The sequence below is a fragment of the Ictalurus punctatus genome, chromosome 9 (assembly GCF_001660625.3).
Source record: "Ictalurus punctatus breed USDA103 chromosome 9, Coco_2.0, whole genome shotgun sequence".
Classification (NCBI taxonomy): domain Eukaryota; kingdom Metazoa; phylum Chordata; class Actinopteri; order Siluriformes; family Ictaluridae; genus Ictalurus; species Ictalurus punctatus.
In genome coordinates, this window is record NC_030424.2 from 10,578,423 (window position 1) to 10,595,039 (window position 16,617).

Sequence of the window (16,617 nt, forward strand, 5' to 3'; positions counted from 1 at the left end):
ACACCAGAGAATGTGGAAATTGGGCCTTTTTAGTGAACTTTGGAGCTCTCTTTCTGCTACGGAGCTCATTATGTTTCAGTTAATCATTTTCGGTCCCCAGGATTTTTGGGAGAATTGATACATTTATTTATTTATTATTTAAGATTTGGTGAACCTGTAGTACATTTTAGTTTACAATTTTAAACCTGTTTGTAGCTCATTTTTATTCATTTAAATTTATACAGAGAAAAATGCATGCTTTGCATTGTTTTTGATTTTAGAAATGGTCTTTTCAGTCGTAATTTTTCTTCATTTCAATTTTGTTCACAACATTCTAACTATTGAATCGAAATCGTGAAGATGGTATCGTGTATTGAATCGTGATCAGTCTATATTTAGACCCCAATTTGCCGTAAAAATATTTCTCATGCCTAATTTCAGGTAGAGGTTCAGCTCTTGCCACTCCTAACTCTGGTCTGTTTCTTGCAGGAGTGTGATTGATCAGGCCTGACCATTTTACAAGACCACTATGCAGGCCAGAGAAATATTGCACTGATGCCCATAGTCTGTGGAAACCAAAGAACAAGGACCTAGTCTCCGTGGAGTGGAGCAAGCTGCCACAACCCCATCCTGAAAAAATGCTCCAGACTTAAGATGCTCGGTTGGTGAGGTGTCACCATGACAAGCCTGAAACGCTCACCTTCTGAGCGGCCTGCTGTGGGGACAGTCCAGGCCCCTGAAGAATTTTACACTCGTCCGTTACGCCAGTCCAATGGAGGGGTATCCCTCCTGCGTCCAGAAAATTCTTACCAGACAGGAGGCATGATTGGAGTACCGAAGATGGGAGTCCGAGCTCGGGTTGCTGACTGGCCACCTAGGAGAGATGGGGGAACTTTGCGACTTCCCATTACAAATACCGATACAACGACTCACACAGGAGCCAGCTCGGGTAGTCAGCCCAAACTTGGTGCTCTGATTGGTCCGCAAGATTCTTTTATGCTCCAAAGCATCCAAAAGACACTACAGAGCAAGATAAATCCAGCCAGTTTTGGAAGCTCCATGGAAGGGCAGTTGCTCACAGTTGACGACCATAGAAGCTCCTCTCGTGGTAACACTAGACGAATCCGGCAACGCAGTAATAGTGACATGACCCTAAGTGAAGTTGACGGTAGTGGGGATAGTGGGGAAGATTGGGGCGCTATAGGGACGAAGTGGTCTCCATTGCACCGGGAGTACGGCAGCGCTTCCTCCATTGACCAGCATGCTGTTTGCTCCTCTGAAGCCTCAAGGAACAGCTTCTTTGAGATGTTAAAGGGCTATGAAGGGGAGAAGCAAGACCAACGCAGCCCAGCACCTGAAAGACTGGCAGAACTTCTAACAGTCTCTACCAAAGAACAGGCTCTGCTGCTGGACTCTGCTGTAGAGGACTTGAAAAATGAGTCTCCTTCTAGTCGGTTGAGAGAACGAGACAAGCCCCCCAAGAGAAGGTCCAAATCTGAGACAGGGGGTGAATCAATATTCAGGAAACTTCGCAGTGCGAGGACAGATGTGGATTCTCCCAGGGTGGGTTCTGATATGGAGGACAACCGTCTTGAAGATTCCAAACCTCCCTTAAAGCCCTGGGTCTGCCAAAAAGGTTTTGCACACTATGATGTTCAGAGCATGCTGTTTAACATGAATGAGGTGATCCAGAACAGACAGAACTCTGCAGCCAAATGCAAAAACACTACTTCTGGTGCCTCCGGTGCCTCTGCTGCTTCTGCTTTTTCTGGTTCAGCAACATCCACCCTATCTTCAACACACAGCCTGCCGTACAGCTCTCCTGGTGGCAGCCAGGAGGAACTTAACACGCGAGATAGTCCCACTCTGGACACAACCGACGATGAGGGCAGTGGACTGGTACTGAAATGTCCTTGTTTCTGTACTGAAACTGGGGGTGACTTTAGACATAAGGTAGGGGTTGCTGTAGCAGGTGAGCTGGGTAGTGGGAGCTCCAGGGTTTTTGGACGAGATGAAACTACACTAAGCCACCATTGCACCAATGGGGGCATTGCTGTTGTAGAGGGTCCCAAAGATGCATCCGGCTTACTCGGTGAGAGGGACAAACAGTATGTCGTTGAGCATGTGGACCTTGGGGCATATTACTACCGGAAATTATTTTACTTGAGAGGTAAGGCATTTCCTTTGCAATATGGTGGCCTTCTAGAGCAAAAGGATGTGCAGCACCCATCTCACATCCTGTGTATTACCCTATACATTTGCAGAGCATTGGAACTACTTTGGTGTCGACGAGGGGTTGGGCCCGGTGGCAATAAGCATAAGGAGAGAGAAGTTGGAGGACCACAAGGAGCATGGCCAGCAGTATAACTACCGAATAATATTCAGAACCAGTGAGGTGAGTTCACCCCCTACCTCCCTCTAAATAAACAAACAGCATTTGTTCTGTTTCTTTTTGGCTTATTTATACATTTTTCTGCATTGTGAGAGAGAGATTTCTAGAAATCGCATTCCAATGCTTGCTGCAAAATTCCAGTCAAGCTTTCCCCGCTTATTGACCTGGATACAAGACTCATGGAATGTATGTAGTGCAGCTTCTGTGTCATGTCGTCTCGTAACCTTTCCAAGGCGTTTATCTCCCGTGACGGGCCGTAACTAATTCAATCACACAAGCACGCAAGGGATAGGCTACATGAAGAAGAGAGGAACAGTGTACTGCTAGTCCAAAAATGTTGGGAAATGTTTTTAATGATGTACATACATTATCGTAAACAGTAAATGAGATACATCCATAAAAATGAGTGCTATTTACTTTTCAGTGCTTTTCACGTACCTCTTGTATGTACCTATTTATAGAGTTCTCTTTGTCAAGCATGACAATAATTCTAGCACTGGCTGTACCTCTTTTTGTTTAGCTGACTACCTTGAGAGGCTCTGTACTTGAGGATTCGGTGCCTTCCACTGCTAAACATGGCACTGCGCGAGGGTTACCCCTTAAAGAAGTGCTGGAATACCTGCTCCCAGAGCTGGACATCTCCTGCCTGCGGCTTGCCCTCAATACACCAAAAGTGACCGAGCAGCTGATGAAATTGGATGAGCAGGGGGTATGTAGGCCAAAAGGCAAACTCTCGCATTATCCGTTAGCTCTGTTACCAATCTTCACCAACGCTTTGATTATGGATCTCAGCGAGTCTAATTTTGAAATAGATCATTTGCATTTATAGCACAGCTGCATCATTTACCCTTTTAAATTGATATTGCTTCTTTACCCTGGCCTTTTGCTTCCTCAGCTTAGTTTCCAGGTGAAGGTAGGGGTGATGTACTGTCGCGCAGGCCAGAGCACAGAGGAGGAGATGTATAACAACGAAATGGCTGGTCCTGCCTTTGAAGAGTTCCTCCAGCTCCTGGGAGAGAAAGTGCGATTGAAAGGGTTCAGCAAGTACCGGGCTCAGCTGGACACCAAGAGTATGTATTATATTTGTTCAGGTTTTGAATAAAAGATTAGTTTCTCTGATACTTGTCTTAATGGAGTGTTCCTTAAAACAGGGGTTCTCAGAGTGTGCACTCAACGACAACTTTAACTGTAAGAAGAAGATAAAAAAAAAAAAATCTGTTTTGAGTTTTATAATCCTCATCAATTATTTATGCAATGGGCTCATTATTTTCTAAATGTTCTTTTCAGACATTCTTTTGAGGCACATTTTATCCCCGAACCTTTTAATTACAAAACATTATAATTAAATTTTTATGAAAATTATTAGATACTAGTTGACTATTTAAAGGCCAGCTTGTTTTTGAGTTGAGGTTTGTTCAGTTAAACTGGCTAATGGCTGCTGGAACAGTCCAACTCTCCAACAGCTTGATTAAAGTGTGACGAGATTCGATCAGGAAACCTTAATAAGCTTTAGGCAAGCTTAGGCCCTGTTTACACTACTGCATTTTCGTTTTAAAATGAAAACTGGCATTTCCGCTGTGTTTCAGAAACGATCCCCGTCCACACTACACGACCGGATATGCATATCACATGACCATCCATGCACGCTGGGCATGCGCGTACAAGTGTAAACAGGAAGTTGGTTGCTAGTCCAAACCGGCGTTTCACGTAGAACTTACGCTGCTTGAATTGAGATTTGTTGGTGATTTCTCTAATCATAGCTCGCCTCTTGCGCATGTAGGCAGCTGCAGTATTATAAAATACAGAATTTAACTGCACAGTGGCTGCTAAGAATGACAGCAAAGCTTGCGGTTCAGTCTCCGTGTAGTTGTATGCGATCAAGGTAGCGTAATGGTCATAACGTAGGAGCTTGACGAATCAGGGAAGCATACGCAATGATACAGAAGACCCAATCAGAGGGTGAATGTGGGCGAAGCCAGGCCTTTGTTTTCAGAAGTCTTCATTTTGGCCTGTTTACTCTGAAATGCGAGCCCGGAGTTTTCAGACGTCTCGGAGTAGTGTAGACAACAGGCGTAACCGTAGCAAAAGTTATGCATTTTAATGCGAAAACGCTGTAGTGTAAACAGGGCCTTTCTGTTTTTACCACAGTGTTAAACTGGCACCTTAAGTCAACATGACCTCTGCAGGATGAAAGTCCAGGCTATTTTTATTTCCTTAGATATATTTCTATTTGCCCAAGGTTGAGTTGTGACCATTTCAGTCATGTAGGACTCCAATGACTTTGAGGCACATTTTATTCTCAAAGTGTTCTGCTTTTAATGTCAACAGACAAACGCGATTATTTAATTAGGTCTTTAGAGAGGTTTTTGATAAGGTATCACCAGAATGAATTTTAGAATTTTTATCCCAAATAAAATGGAATCCTTCCTTTTATTTATTTATATATATATATATATATATACATACAGTGAGGGAAAAAAGTATTTGATCCCCTGCTGATTTTGTACGTTTGCCCACTGACAAAGAAATGATCATTCTATAATTTTAATGGTAGTTGTATTTGAACAGTGAGAGACAGAATAACAACAAAAAAATCCAGAAAAACGCATGTCAAAAATGTTATAAATTGATTTGCATTTTAATGAGGGAAATAAGTATTTGACCCCCTCTGCAAAACATGACTTAGTACTTGGTTTAAAAACCCTTGTTGGCAATCACAGAGGTCAGACGTTTCTTGTAGTTGGCCACCAGGTTTGCACACATCTCAGGAGGGATTTTGTCCCACTCCTCTATGCAGATCTTCTCCAAATCATTAAGGTTTCAAGGCTGACGTTTGGCAACTCGAACCTTCAGCTCTCTCCACAGATTTTCTATGGGATTTAGGTCTGGAGACTGGCTAGGCCACTCCAGGACCTTAATGTGCTTCTTCTTGAGCCACTCCTTTGTTGCCTTGGCCGTGTGTTTTGGGTCATTGTCATGCTGGAATATCCATCCACGACCCATTTTCAATGCCCTGTCTGAGGGAAGGAGGTTCTCACCCAAGATTTGACGGTACATGGCCCCGTCCATCGTCCCTTTGATGCGGTGAAGTTGTCCTGTCCCCTTAGCAGGAAAAACACCCCCAAAGCATAATGTTTCCACCTCCATGTTTGACGGTGGGGATGGTGTTCCAGGGGTCATAGGCAGCATTCATCCTCCTCCAAACACGGCGAGTGGAGTTGATGCCAAAGAGCTCCATTTTGGTCTCATCTGACCTCAACACTTTCACCCAGTTGTCCTCTGAATCATTCAGATGTTCAGTGGCAAACTTCAGACGGGCTTGTATATGTTCTTTCTTGAGCAGCGGACCTTGCGCGTGCTGCAGGATTTCAGTCCTTCACAGCGTAGTGTGTTACCAATTGTTTTCTTGGTGACTATGGTCCCAGCTGCCTTGAGATCATTGACAAGATCCTACCGCGTAGTTCTGGGCTGATTCCTCACTGTTCTCATGATCAATGCAACTCCACGAGGTGAGATCTTGCATGGAGCCCCAGGCCGAGGGAGATCGACAGTTCTTTTGTGCTTCTTCCATTTGCGAATAATCGCACCAACTGTTGTCCCCTTCTCACCAAGCTGCTTGGCAATGGTCTTGTAGCTCATTCCAGACTTGTGTAGGTCTACAATCCTGTCCCTGACATCCTTGGAGAGCTCTTTGCTCTTGGCCATGGTGGAGAGTTTGGAATCTGATTGATTGATTGCTTCTGTGGACAGGTGTCTTTTATACAGGTAACAAACTGATATTAGGAGCACTCCCTTTAAGAGTGTGCTCCTAATCTCAGCTCGTTACCTGTATAAAAGACACCTGGGAGCCAGAAATCTTTCTGATTGAGAGGGGGTCAAATACTTATTTCCCTCATTAAAATGCAAATTAATTTATAAAATTTTTGACGTGCGTTTTTCTGGATTTTTTTGTTGTTATTCTGTCTCTCACTGTTCAAATACAACTACCATTAAAATTATAGACTGATCATTTCTTTGTCAGTGGGCAAACGTACAAAATCAGCAGGGGATCAAATACTTTTTTCCCTCACTGTATATATTTGCACTTATATCCTTTTTTTCATTTTTTTTTTTTTTTTTTAAATTGCTATGTAAATTCTGAATGCTCTTATGTAACTTTGGTATGATTTTCTTAAGTGAATATCCATTTTTAAGTCCATCCTTACACACAGTCACTTCAGATTTTTAAAAAACTGACCTGTCATCTTTGTGCCTTTCTCCTTCAGCCCTGTGCACTTTTTCTCCATTTCCTCTGCAGCTGTATTTTCTCTCTCATTCCTTTTTCCTGAGAGACTTGAAATACTCCTGGCCGATACCACGGCCACATGGTCCAGTAGCCTGAATGAATCTTTAGTGCTTCTAATAAAACCAAGACATGATAGATAATTCCAACCACGCACTTAATTACATATCTATGATCATCCCGTGAAATACCCCTTCATAATTTGAGTTTCTCGCCAGGACACAGCCGTTTATCTCAGAAGGCAGCCGAGAAGCACGTTTCTTTTGTGTTATGTGAACGCTGTGTATTTATTTTTCCTTTTGGTCTCATTAGGCATAGATAGTACATGGTGGGTATTGTTGTCAAAATACTGTATCATGTTATATACTTTTAAATGAATAATTAAAAAAAAATTAGGATAATAAATACTTTCAAGCAACTGACTTGCTTTAGGTCTTTGGTATAAGGAGGTTCTTACCATTGCATGCTTAAATAGTTTCTTGCCACATTTATCACAGACTCAAGCTGGTTTCTGGATATTGTCAGTATTGCACATAGCATAAATGTGGGTGCTTTTTTTGGTAGAGGGTTGTATGGGGACGTATTGTCTGTTATCCTGCATTCACAGTAGCAAGCGACAAAACAGCAGATGACGGTTCATTTTCTATGTAAATGTGTGATGCAGAACTGTGACTTCAGTGATTGTGGCAAAAAACTAAGACAAGACATTTGAATTGAGCTTTTCCTCAATCTTATGCACGTTTTTGATAGGACATAGTAAAGTGACAAATCCAAACAAATGGCTTGAATGACTCCTCAGGCAAATCCAGTGGTGTGTGTGTTTGTGGTCCAACATTTCTTCAGTTCCCCACTTACAATTGAAGTTCCTACCTGCAGTTACAGTAGTTCCCATTCAGTGATTGATGCACAAAAAAAGGAGAAAAATTCATCTTGTGCTGTCAAATACAACCTCTCTTTAAATGCGTATCGAGATGTTACAAAAACCATAAAGCTCTGGAAGGATGTAACAGATTGTTGGTGTGTCTGGTGAGTGTACGTATCTAGATTAGCTTGCTTTGCTAATCTGCCAGCGAAGCCTAATATTTGACATGTGAATCAAACAACAATCAGTTTTCATACTGATCAGGGTGTTATGTATCTTCCGCTTAACCACTTAGAAGTTGTAGATTATATAGCTATTACTGTTTCTCATAAGAACTGGGAAAAAACTAACACTGGACAGTGCACACCCGAAAGTGATGACCGTAGTGGTCTCTACATGCACATTAGAGAAAAACAAAGTGACACGTGCAACTTGTCATTTGCTAGTGTGACTGTAACGTTAGCATGTTTACATAATTTCTGCATATTTTTTTTGTTTTGTTTGTATTTCTCCTTTATAGTATACTTGAGCGTGAGATAATTATGAAATAACGCTAAAAATATCCTAACCTGTTGTTGTTGTTGTTATTAATGGTTGGCTACCTCTTTTCTCTTTTAGCGGATTCCACTGGGACACACTCTCTGTACACAGCATACAAGGACTACGAGATCATGTTTCATGTGACAACAATGCTCCCATATACTCCAAACAACAAACAGCAGGTTAAGCAGCGCTCCGTTCTCTGTTCCATTCGTCCAATTTTAAAATGTATGATCTTGCGTCGGGGTTTACTTTACCAGTTCTTCAACGCTGTCCTGAAGGTGCCTGTATGTCCAGTTATAATAGTTTGCGTAATAGTGATTTGTGCTTCAGACATTTCCGTTATTACCAGATGAGGTGCTGCACATGCAGTAAATTATAGAGTACAGATATCATTTGAATACAGGAAAGAAAAATTTTGATTATGGAGTCTGTGTGTCAATAATGATTGCTACTGTAATGCTGAAACTGAGAGGTACAATACAGTGCTTCAGAGCCTGCGTATGAAATATAATATGTAATGTTATTTTAAGTCAATATACATTTTGTGGCATGGCCTGTCTGTACCACTGCTCATATTTATTTATTTATTTATTTATTTTTCTTTGTTTTCTGCAGTTGTTGAGGAAAAGGCACATTGGGAATGATATCGTCACCATCGTTTTCCAGGAGCCAGGAGCTCATCCCTTCACCCCTAAACACATCCGCTCACATTTCCAACATGTCTTCATCATCGTCCGCGTTCACAATCCCTGCTCAGACAACACCTGCTACAGGTAAACAGAACCAGCAAAGGGGTAAAGGTTCAGGTCGGTTGTTAAATAGAGCATACATGTACTGGCCTGTGGCGGGGGGGACTGGCAGGTGTAATATTTTTGAGCTGCGTTTTCACTGTTAAATCAGATGTGTTAAACTGAAGTGTTACTTTGGTGTCAAACGTATGAACTTTAAGTGTAAACGTTGGTCAGCTGTATGTAAGAAATAGATACTTGGGGCAGATTTACTTTTGAGAGGCAACCTTTACATCATTTGTAGCCACTGTTTATGGTGGTTGGCCAGTTTAGCAGGTGATCTACCAAGGTAGTGCATGCAGGTTGAGCACAGGCTATAGCCTAGTTCACACTACGCGATTTTATCGTGTATCGGCCATTTGCAAGTCGCCGATCAGTCGGCGCTCGCCAATCAGCAGCTGATCGTTATGTATGAACTACTCAACGACGCATGAAAGAGGCTCGCTGACACCAGGCCGATATTTGGCGTGCTAAATATTTGGAGCTGTCATGCGACTCCATATCCTGTAGTGTGAAACGTGTCGTCAATGGCAGTGATTTGTGGCAACGAGCTACAGCCAATGAGAGAGCAAGGCATGGGGTGAGGTCACCGTGAGGAAGGGAAACCCACAAAACATATGGCAGAGGCATACAGGGGAGAAGCTGTGGAAACATTTTTTGCTCACCCCAACTCTCTTTGTAGCGCACACAATTCCTGCTGCCTGCATGTGCTAATTCATTCTTTCACCCACTTTCTTTGTCTTTTTCTTTTTGGGGTTTCTTCAACACAAATCATCACGCAAACGGCTCGCACCACTTGTTTCTGTCCTCCGTCCATCGTCAAATAAACAACTCCTGTTTCCTGTCATATCTGTGTCACTTCTCGCGTGTGTGTCCGTGACAAAATGTAGTTTGGACATCAGATAGTCGTCGCGTGACTGAGTCGTTGTCAGATCGTGTAGTGTGTGTGTGTGTGTGTGTGTGTGTGTGTGTGACCCCACTGTCGCCGAGCAATCACGTCGTGTGAACAGCACAACGACTTCAAGACTCCCGATTACAACAGAGCAAGTCGTGTAGTGTGAACAGCACAACAGTCTGCCGACCCTGAAAGCCACGTAGTGTGAACTTGGCTTTAGGGAGCACTTAATTTGTGCCGGATTCTGCTGTGCAGTTGACTGCTGCAGTCCTCTCACAGCATCAATGAAATGGTTGCAGCATTACCGAAATGGTTGCAAAATCCCTCGTTGTACCATGGTCATCGTACCATAGTCATCATACCTATGTGCTTAGTCCTATATGACAACATTCATCACTACTTTATTACAGCATGGCGGGCTTAACTGTCTCAAGAGCTTTAAGAACTATACTGTGCTGGAAAATCCATCTTTAAGATCATTAAACACATTCTGGTCATTTGAGACTTTTATGTGGTCCTGACTTCTAGCTTTAATCTGGAGAGTCTGGTACATTTTGCCAGTAACAAACCATAGAATCAAAGGACCTAAAAGACTGACCAAAATGATGAAGGTCTTTTGATAAAGAGGCAAGAAAGACATCAAAAGGGTGGCGTCTGAGCTGACGTTTTGGCTTCATGAGGTCTACAAGGACAAGCTGCAGTGCGAGTTGAAGCAGGTGTGCAGTGGAATGAGGACTATAAATGACTACAAACAAGTTGAGAATTTCATTGTGGAGAGGTACCTGGTTAGGGTTAAGGATGTTCCCCAAACACCTCCAACTCTAACGCCTTTGTGCCAACTGGGGTTCTTTCAGCCTAGACAATACCACCACCCCCTTCTTCCTGCAGTCCCTTTGACGTCCCCTCAAACACAGAGGACACCACCCCCACTGACCCCAATACTTACTGAGAATACCACCACTCCCGCTGTTTACTGTATACTTTGCACAGGCAAGGTTGTGGGGGCCTGATTGTATCAGCCCCAGGGTGCTTAAGACCTGCCCCAGCCGGTTCTGTAGGGTGCTGCTGTTCCTGTTCTACCTAACACCTCAGAAAGTGCCTTAGCTCTGGAAGACTACCTGCATAATTCCAGTGCCAAAGACAACACATCCCAATAACCACAAAGACTAGGGGTCTGTTGCAGTAACATCTCACATAATGAAGACCTTTGAGGGGCTGGTCCTCAAGCAGCTCCTATCTCTAGTAATGGTCCATCAAGTACATGCACAAACAGTTGTGTAGGATGCTCTGATCTATGTTCCACAGAACTTACACACACTTGGACTCGATCGGGTTCCATCCTGCCTCTAAGCCCAAAGTATACGTTGTTCTTTTACGCATATGTTAACGTATGCACACAGACGTATGCATAGCCTTTCAAAGTATACACCATTTGACATCTACGGGTACCTAGGCGGTTGACGCATGCACATTGCGACGACTTGCACTAGTCCTCCTGACCTACAAGAGTCAGTACAGAGCAGGAAAGCAGGTCTTCTGTTGTGAAGGATGACGACGAAGAAGAATCACAACAGGATTCCTCCAAGGACAATGGAGGAGAAAGACGTGCTGTTTCACTTGTTACTAAAGGAAGAAGATTTTTTTTTTTTTTTTTTTTTTTTTTTTTTTTTTTTTAAAAGTGGAAGAGATAATGGTCTCTGCGACCACTCAACCAGAAAAGAGTGAGGGATGGCAAATTCAGTCTTTTTGGCGAGGGATGGCAAATTCAGTTTTTTCTTCGACTACCTTGAGTCAACGGCACTGAATCACTCTTGCCACCTTGTGGGACAACTAATAGTGCAAAAGAATTGAATACGCATGTGGGACCAGTTAGAAAAATGGTATGCTGATGACGAAATTTGCGTCACGCGTACTGTACACTGTTCCTAGCATATGTGTAAAAAGTGAAGTATACTTTGTGCTTTAGTCTCCTGGATCTTGGACTGACCAACAGGCTACATTTTTTTTATTTATTTATTTATTTTTTTGTGGGGTTGGATGAGGCGAGCTATACTGGGGAATCCCATGGAACCATCCTGCCTCCCTTCCTCTCTTCACTCTCTATATTGGACTTTCAGTTTTACACCAGCTTATGCCACCTGCAGAAGTTCTCCCCTTGTAGGGTGCATAATGGAGATGATTACAGGAGGCTGGTGGAGGACTTTTCTTGTGGAGCAGGGAAAACCATCTTCAGCTTACCATCAGCAAGACAAGGGAAGTGGTGGTGGAATACCAGTGTGCTGGAGAGCCTGTCAAGCCTGTCACTGTACAGGGCTAGCATGTAGAAATGGCGCAGTGGTAAAAGTCCCTGTGGTCTAACCTAACTAGACTGTAGACAGTGATGCGCTGTGAAAGAAAGGTCAGAGCAGGATATTCTTTCTAAGGAAGGTGAAGTATTTCAGTCTGTGCAGCAAGCTACTGGGGCTCATCTGTCAGTCTAGTGTTGCAAGCATTCTTTGTATTCCATGGTCTGCTGATGGGGCAGCATCACTTCAGGGAACGCTAAACACCTCAGTAAACTGCTTTGTTTAATAATAATAATAAAATAAAAAAAAACCCCCACTGAAATGCCCCTTTGGGAATGTTGTGTAATCTCCACAATTCCAATATCTTATCAGATCCAATCAAACTTATTGTAATGCCGTTTTCTGTATTGTGTATGTTAATTCTGTGAATGGCTGCTTAGTATTATAGTGTATATACACAATGCCAAGGCAAGTAAGAATGTCACTAGGTCAGTGTACATGCTCGACATTTTCATGGTTTCACTGTGGAAGGGAAATGGACTGACATTGCTGGTGTGGGTAAAACAAACAATAAATGTTTTCAGTATTACCAATGTTGGTGTGGACTACAGCCACAGGTGAGGATGCTACCCACGTTTTGCCCATGGCGTGATATATAGGAGCACCTTTAGCCAACAGCTCATTGCACCAAGGTGCTCAAATAAGTGCTATTGGAGATCTAGCAATCTCCACAATGCCCCTTCCCAGCATGCTATTGTGCCTGCTCTTCCTCAGGGTGAACAATAGGACAAAGTTTATTTTACATTTACATTTTATAGCATTTTGGCAGACGCCCTTATCCAGAGCGACTTACATTTATCTCATTTATACAACTGAGCAATTGAGGGTTAAGGGCCTTACCCAACGGCCCAACAGTGTTAACTTGGCAGTGCTGGGGGCTTGAACTCCTGATCTTCTGATCAGTAACCCAGAGCCTTTAACCACTCCACCACCACTGCCCTAAACTATTGAGTAAGCGTTGTCAGAACTCTCCATGAGACATTCATTATGCAGAATATCCAGCCTGACCTTTAAGACTAATGATGTCATTTATATTCCATATTTATATTTGGAAACGTTTATTTAGATTCCAGATTTGGGATTTGAACCTGGGACCTCTCACACCCTCAGCGAGAATCGTACCCCTAGACCAACGAATTATAAAATAGTTATTTACTTTCAGTTCCACACTCGAATCTTTTCTCTCTGTTTATAGTCTGATTGTGGCTTAAAAGCATCTTATTTATATTTCAGTACCAATCCTAGCGAAGCGCTCCGCTTGTCACGTATACGTCATGACGAGTTAAGCTATGAAGACCATTTCAGAAGAGCTGTATAAGGGGTGTATAGTACATGCTGCTCTGATTAAGTCTGACTATGTGTCTGCTCCATGAACTGTTATCTAATGTGACGGAGGCACCGAGGCACTGATTCTAGACCATGTAATGCGTTCTTACTTTTTTTTTTCTTCTTTTTTTTAATCACTCATTTTAATGTGTGCATTTTTTTTTCCAGCAGCTATATTTGAATGAGATTAAGCATATTAAACAAAGAAATGCCTTGATGGCATTCTAAAAAATCAAAAAGGTTTGAACATGCGCGCGCGCACACACACACTCACATATCTCCTTTTGCCTGCCTCAGAAGTCTGGAGAAGTTAAGGTGTGTGTGTGTGTGTGTGCATGCATGCAGGACTCTTCTCCTCAGACCTTCATCCCCCACCCTCATACATGCACTCGCTCACACTCGTATACGCACTGGTTTTTCAGCTGAATGACAACACTCGCTGCTCACAGAAAATGCTTCGCTCTCGCAAAGCTTCACACGCACACACCTGCCGTTGGAACGATCCATTAGTTTTTGTCTTAATAGGATTTTTTTTTAAGGCTGACAGTCTTATGCTTGACATTGAGTTGAGATTATATTGTAAAAAATCTATATTTTTCCAAGAACATATTTAAAGAACATACTGGCAAAGAGAAGTCTGGATTTCGCAGCATACCACAGGAACAAATGGAGATAAATGAATCCTAAAAAAAAAAAAAAAAAAAGCCATGACCTCCTTTTTAAAAGCGTGATCCTGTTTTCTTTTTGTTTCTTGACGTCACTGTCTCAGCATTATCGGTTTCTGAAGAACTAACCACGATGACGACCACCTTTTTATTTTATTTTTGTTCTGGACACTTTTAATTGATTCTTTCTTCAAGCGATCAAGAGGAAGTTGAAACCGAAGGGGAAGCTTGCTGTAGGATGTATAGCTTTAGCAGGAAGAAATACCTTGTGATCCGCTGCTGGCTACACTCGTCCTTGGTGTGAGCAGCACACAGCTGTCTCCAAGGCATTGCTTGTCCATCTGACTCACCACCGGACTCTTAGCGAAGGTGTGGGTAATCTCAAAATATTGCATGTGCATAGAAAATGTTAATGAAATCTTTTCATGATCTTGCTTTTGCATACAGTTGTGAATGGATCACTGAGACCTATAAAGTAGCATCATTAATTTTCCCAACAGAATTTAGCCTAAGGCAGTTGTCAGAAATGGGTGTTGGATTTTGATTGATTTGATTTTTGTCTTGGCAGATAAAAGTGAAATTATTCACAGTTGCATGGGTTTCATTTCAGTGTTGGTGGAAACACGCTGCTCATAACTCATCATAGGATTAAAGTTGTATGCTAAATCTTTTAGATATGCTGAGTAGTGAAAGTAACAAGGTAGTACATAAAGTTTCCAAAGACAAATTGTGTTTTGGACAGAAGTTGTGCAAGTGCTTATATAGGCTTCATACAGTATACAGTTGCAATCAAAGTTATTCAACCCCCATTGCAAATCAGGTTTATTGTCCAAATGTACAGACTTTCAGCTGTTTGCAGTGAACAAATCAAACAAAGGTAATTGAAATAGTTCAACACAATCGATGCTTCAAGTGGTTTCCCCAAATTCAACTGAAAATGCACCTTATTATGATTTCTCCAGTTTCTGAATTATTCAGCAGCCTGAATAGAATCCCTCACAACAGCACAAATATGCAAAACAGGTGTTGTCCCAAGCACACCTGATGCAACTAATCAAGGGTTTCATTATTGTGCTTTTCCACTGCACGGTAAGGCTCGACTCGGGGTCGGATCATTCTGATTGCAACTGTGTGATGGGGTATATCACTTACCTTTAGAATTATTTCCAGCGATAACTCAGAATCAAGGCAGCATTGTTTACCATTATCTATACAGTCTTGCAATCAGTTAATACAACATTAGCCGATGTTTATTAGCCATCAAGTTTCTTTTCCCCTTTGTGGGAGTCTGTGAGCAAGTGTTGAGGTGCAGGTTTCAGTAGGAACATGGATAACCTGTGAAGGATTTATTCTCTTTTGAGTAGATGGTGGACAACTGAAGTGATTTGAGTATTTGTTACTATGGTCATGAGCATTAAAGATGAGACCGGACTCCGGGCTAGTACCGAATGGTCCCCTTAACCCTGCATTCCATCTCAAAGTCTGCACTAGGGGAATGTTGGTAAAGTGTAAAAAAGTCTCTATCTATATAATTTATATATTTATATATTTATTTATTTATTACAGGCTCTGCTATAGTGGAAGTGGCTGATTTCCGTACATCTTCCATGTGCTTGAATAAGACGTGGCGTAATCTATGCGTATGAATTTAAACCATGTGAATTTTTAAATACAGTTTTGCTAAATGTACCAACCCACAGCAATCCAGTATATTTTAAATGACGCCACAATGGTTTGATTATCCGTATTTATACTGCAGTCTCTTCCCTCATCTCCTTCCTAACCTATTCAAAAGACTGAGCCTCTCACTGTGCTGCAAATCTCCAATTTGTATGCACTTACCAAGAGCAACCAAAGTCTTGAATGGCTGACATGGCTTCCTGGGTAAAGTGAAGCAGGTCACACTTTAAAAATGTGTTGTTTTTTTTTTTTTTGTTTGTTTTTTTTTTTTGTTTTTTTTTTTTTAAATTGCGTAATATCCATTGATCCCAACATTGCAGTGTGCATTTTTTTTTTCCCTCTTGGCCACCAATTGATCTAGTTTTACGTCAAAAGTGGAGAGTTTCCTGCAGATTGTAGGCCGCCAGCAGACATGTCTTCATGCAGTACAGAAGCGGTACAGTGTCAAACGTTTGAGCAAGCGTAGGTCTTGCACTCTGAAATCTTTTTTTTCAGGTTATCTCATGTTGGTTCTTCATGCTGTGTAGATTTTAAACATCTATGAAAACCCTGGCTCATATTAGTTAGTCACGTAGCAGTAATAGTAAATGGTTAATGGTCTGCACTTATATAGCAATTCTTTAACCTTACACTGGTTCTTATTCACCCATTCTCACACACACGCACTCCCACAAAAATCGTAGCAGAGGGGCTAACTTGCCATCCGGAGCAAGTTGGAGTTCCGTGTCTTGCCCAAGGACACTTCGGTATGTGGAGTCATGTGGGCCAATAATCGAACCGCCAACCCTACAATTAGTAGACAACCCGCTCTACCACCTGAGCAGTGAAGATTGATATGAATCCTATTGGTCAGAATCAGT

The 16,617-nt window shown here is 42.2% G+C and overlaps 1 protein-coding gene across 5 annotated transcripts in view; it reads left to right on the top strand.

Annotated features, from left to right (window-relative positions):
* LOC108269607 (signal-induced proliferation-associated 1-like protein 1) overlaps positions 1 to 16,617 on the top strand; it is a 72,367-nt gene that overhangs the window by 32,152 nt on the left and 23,598 nt on the right. For all 5 annotated transcript variants that reach the window (XM_017475554.3, XM_017475557.3, XM_017475553.3 and 2 more), the window contains exons 2-7: positions 469 to 2,149; positions 2,244 to 2,374; positions 2,892 to 3,080; positions 3,267 to 3,441; positions 8,134 to 8,237; positions 8,674 to 8,831. In XM_017475554.3, coding sequence (XP_017331043.2) covers positions 658 to 2,149; positions 2,244 to 2,374; positions 2,892 to 3,080; positions 3,267 to 3,441; positions 8,134 to 8,237; positions 8,674 to 8,831 — 2,249 coding nt within the window. In that variant the 5' untranslated portion in view covers positions 469 to 657. The remainder of the gene's footprint in view (positions 1 to 468; positions 2,150 to 2,243; positions 2,375 to 2,891; positions 3,081 to 3,266; positions 3,442 to 8,133; positions 8,238 to 8,673; positions 8,832 to 16,617) is intronic.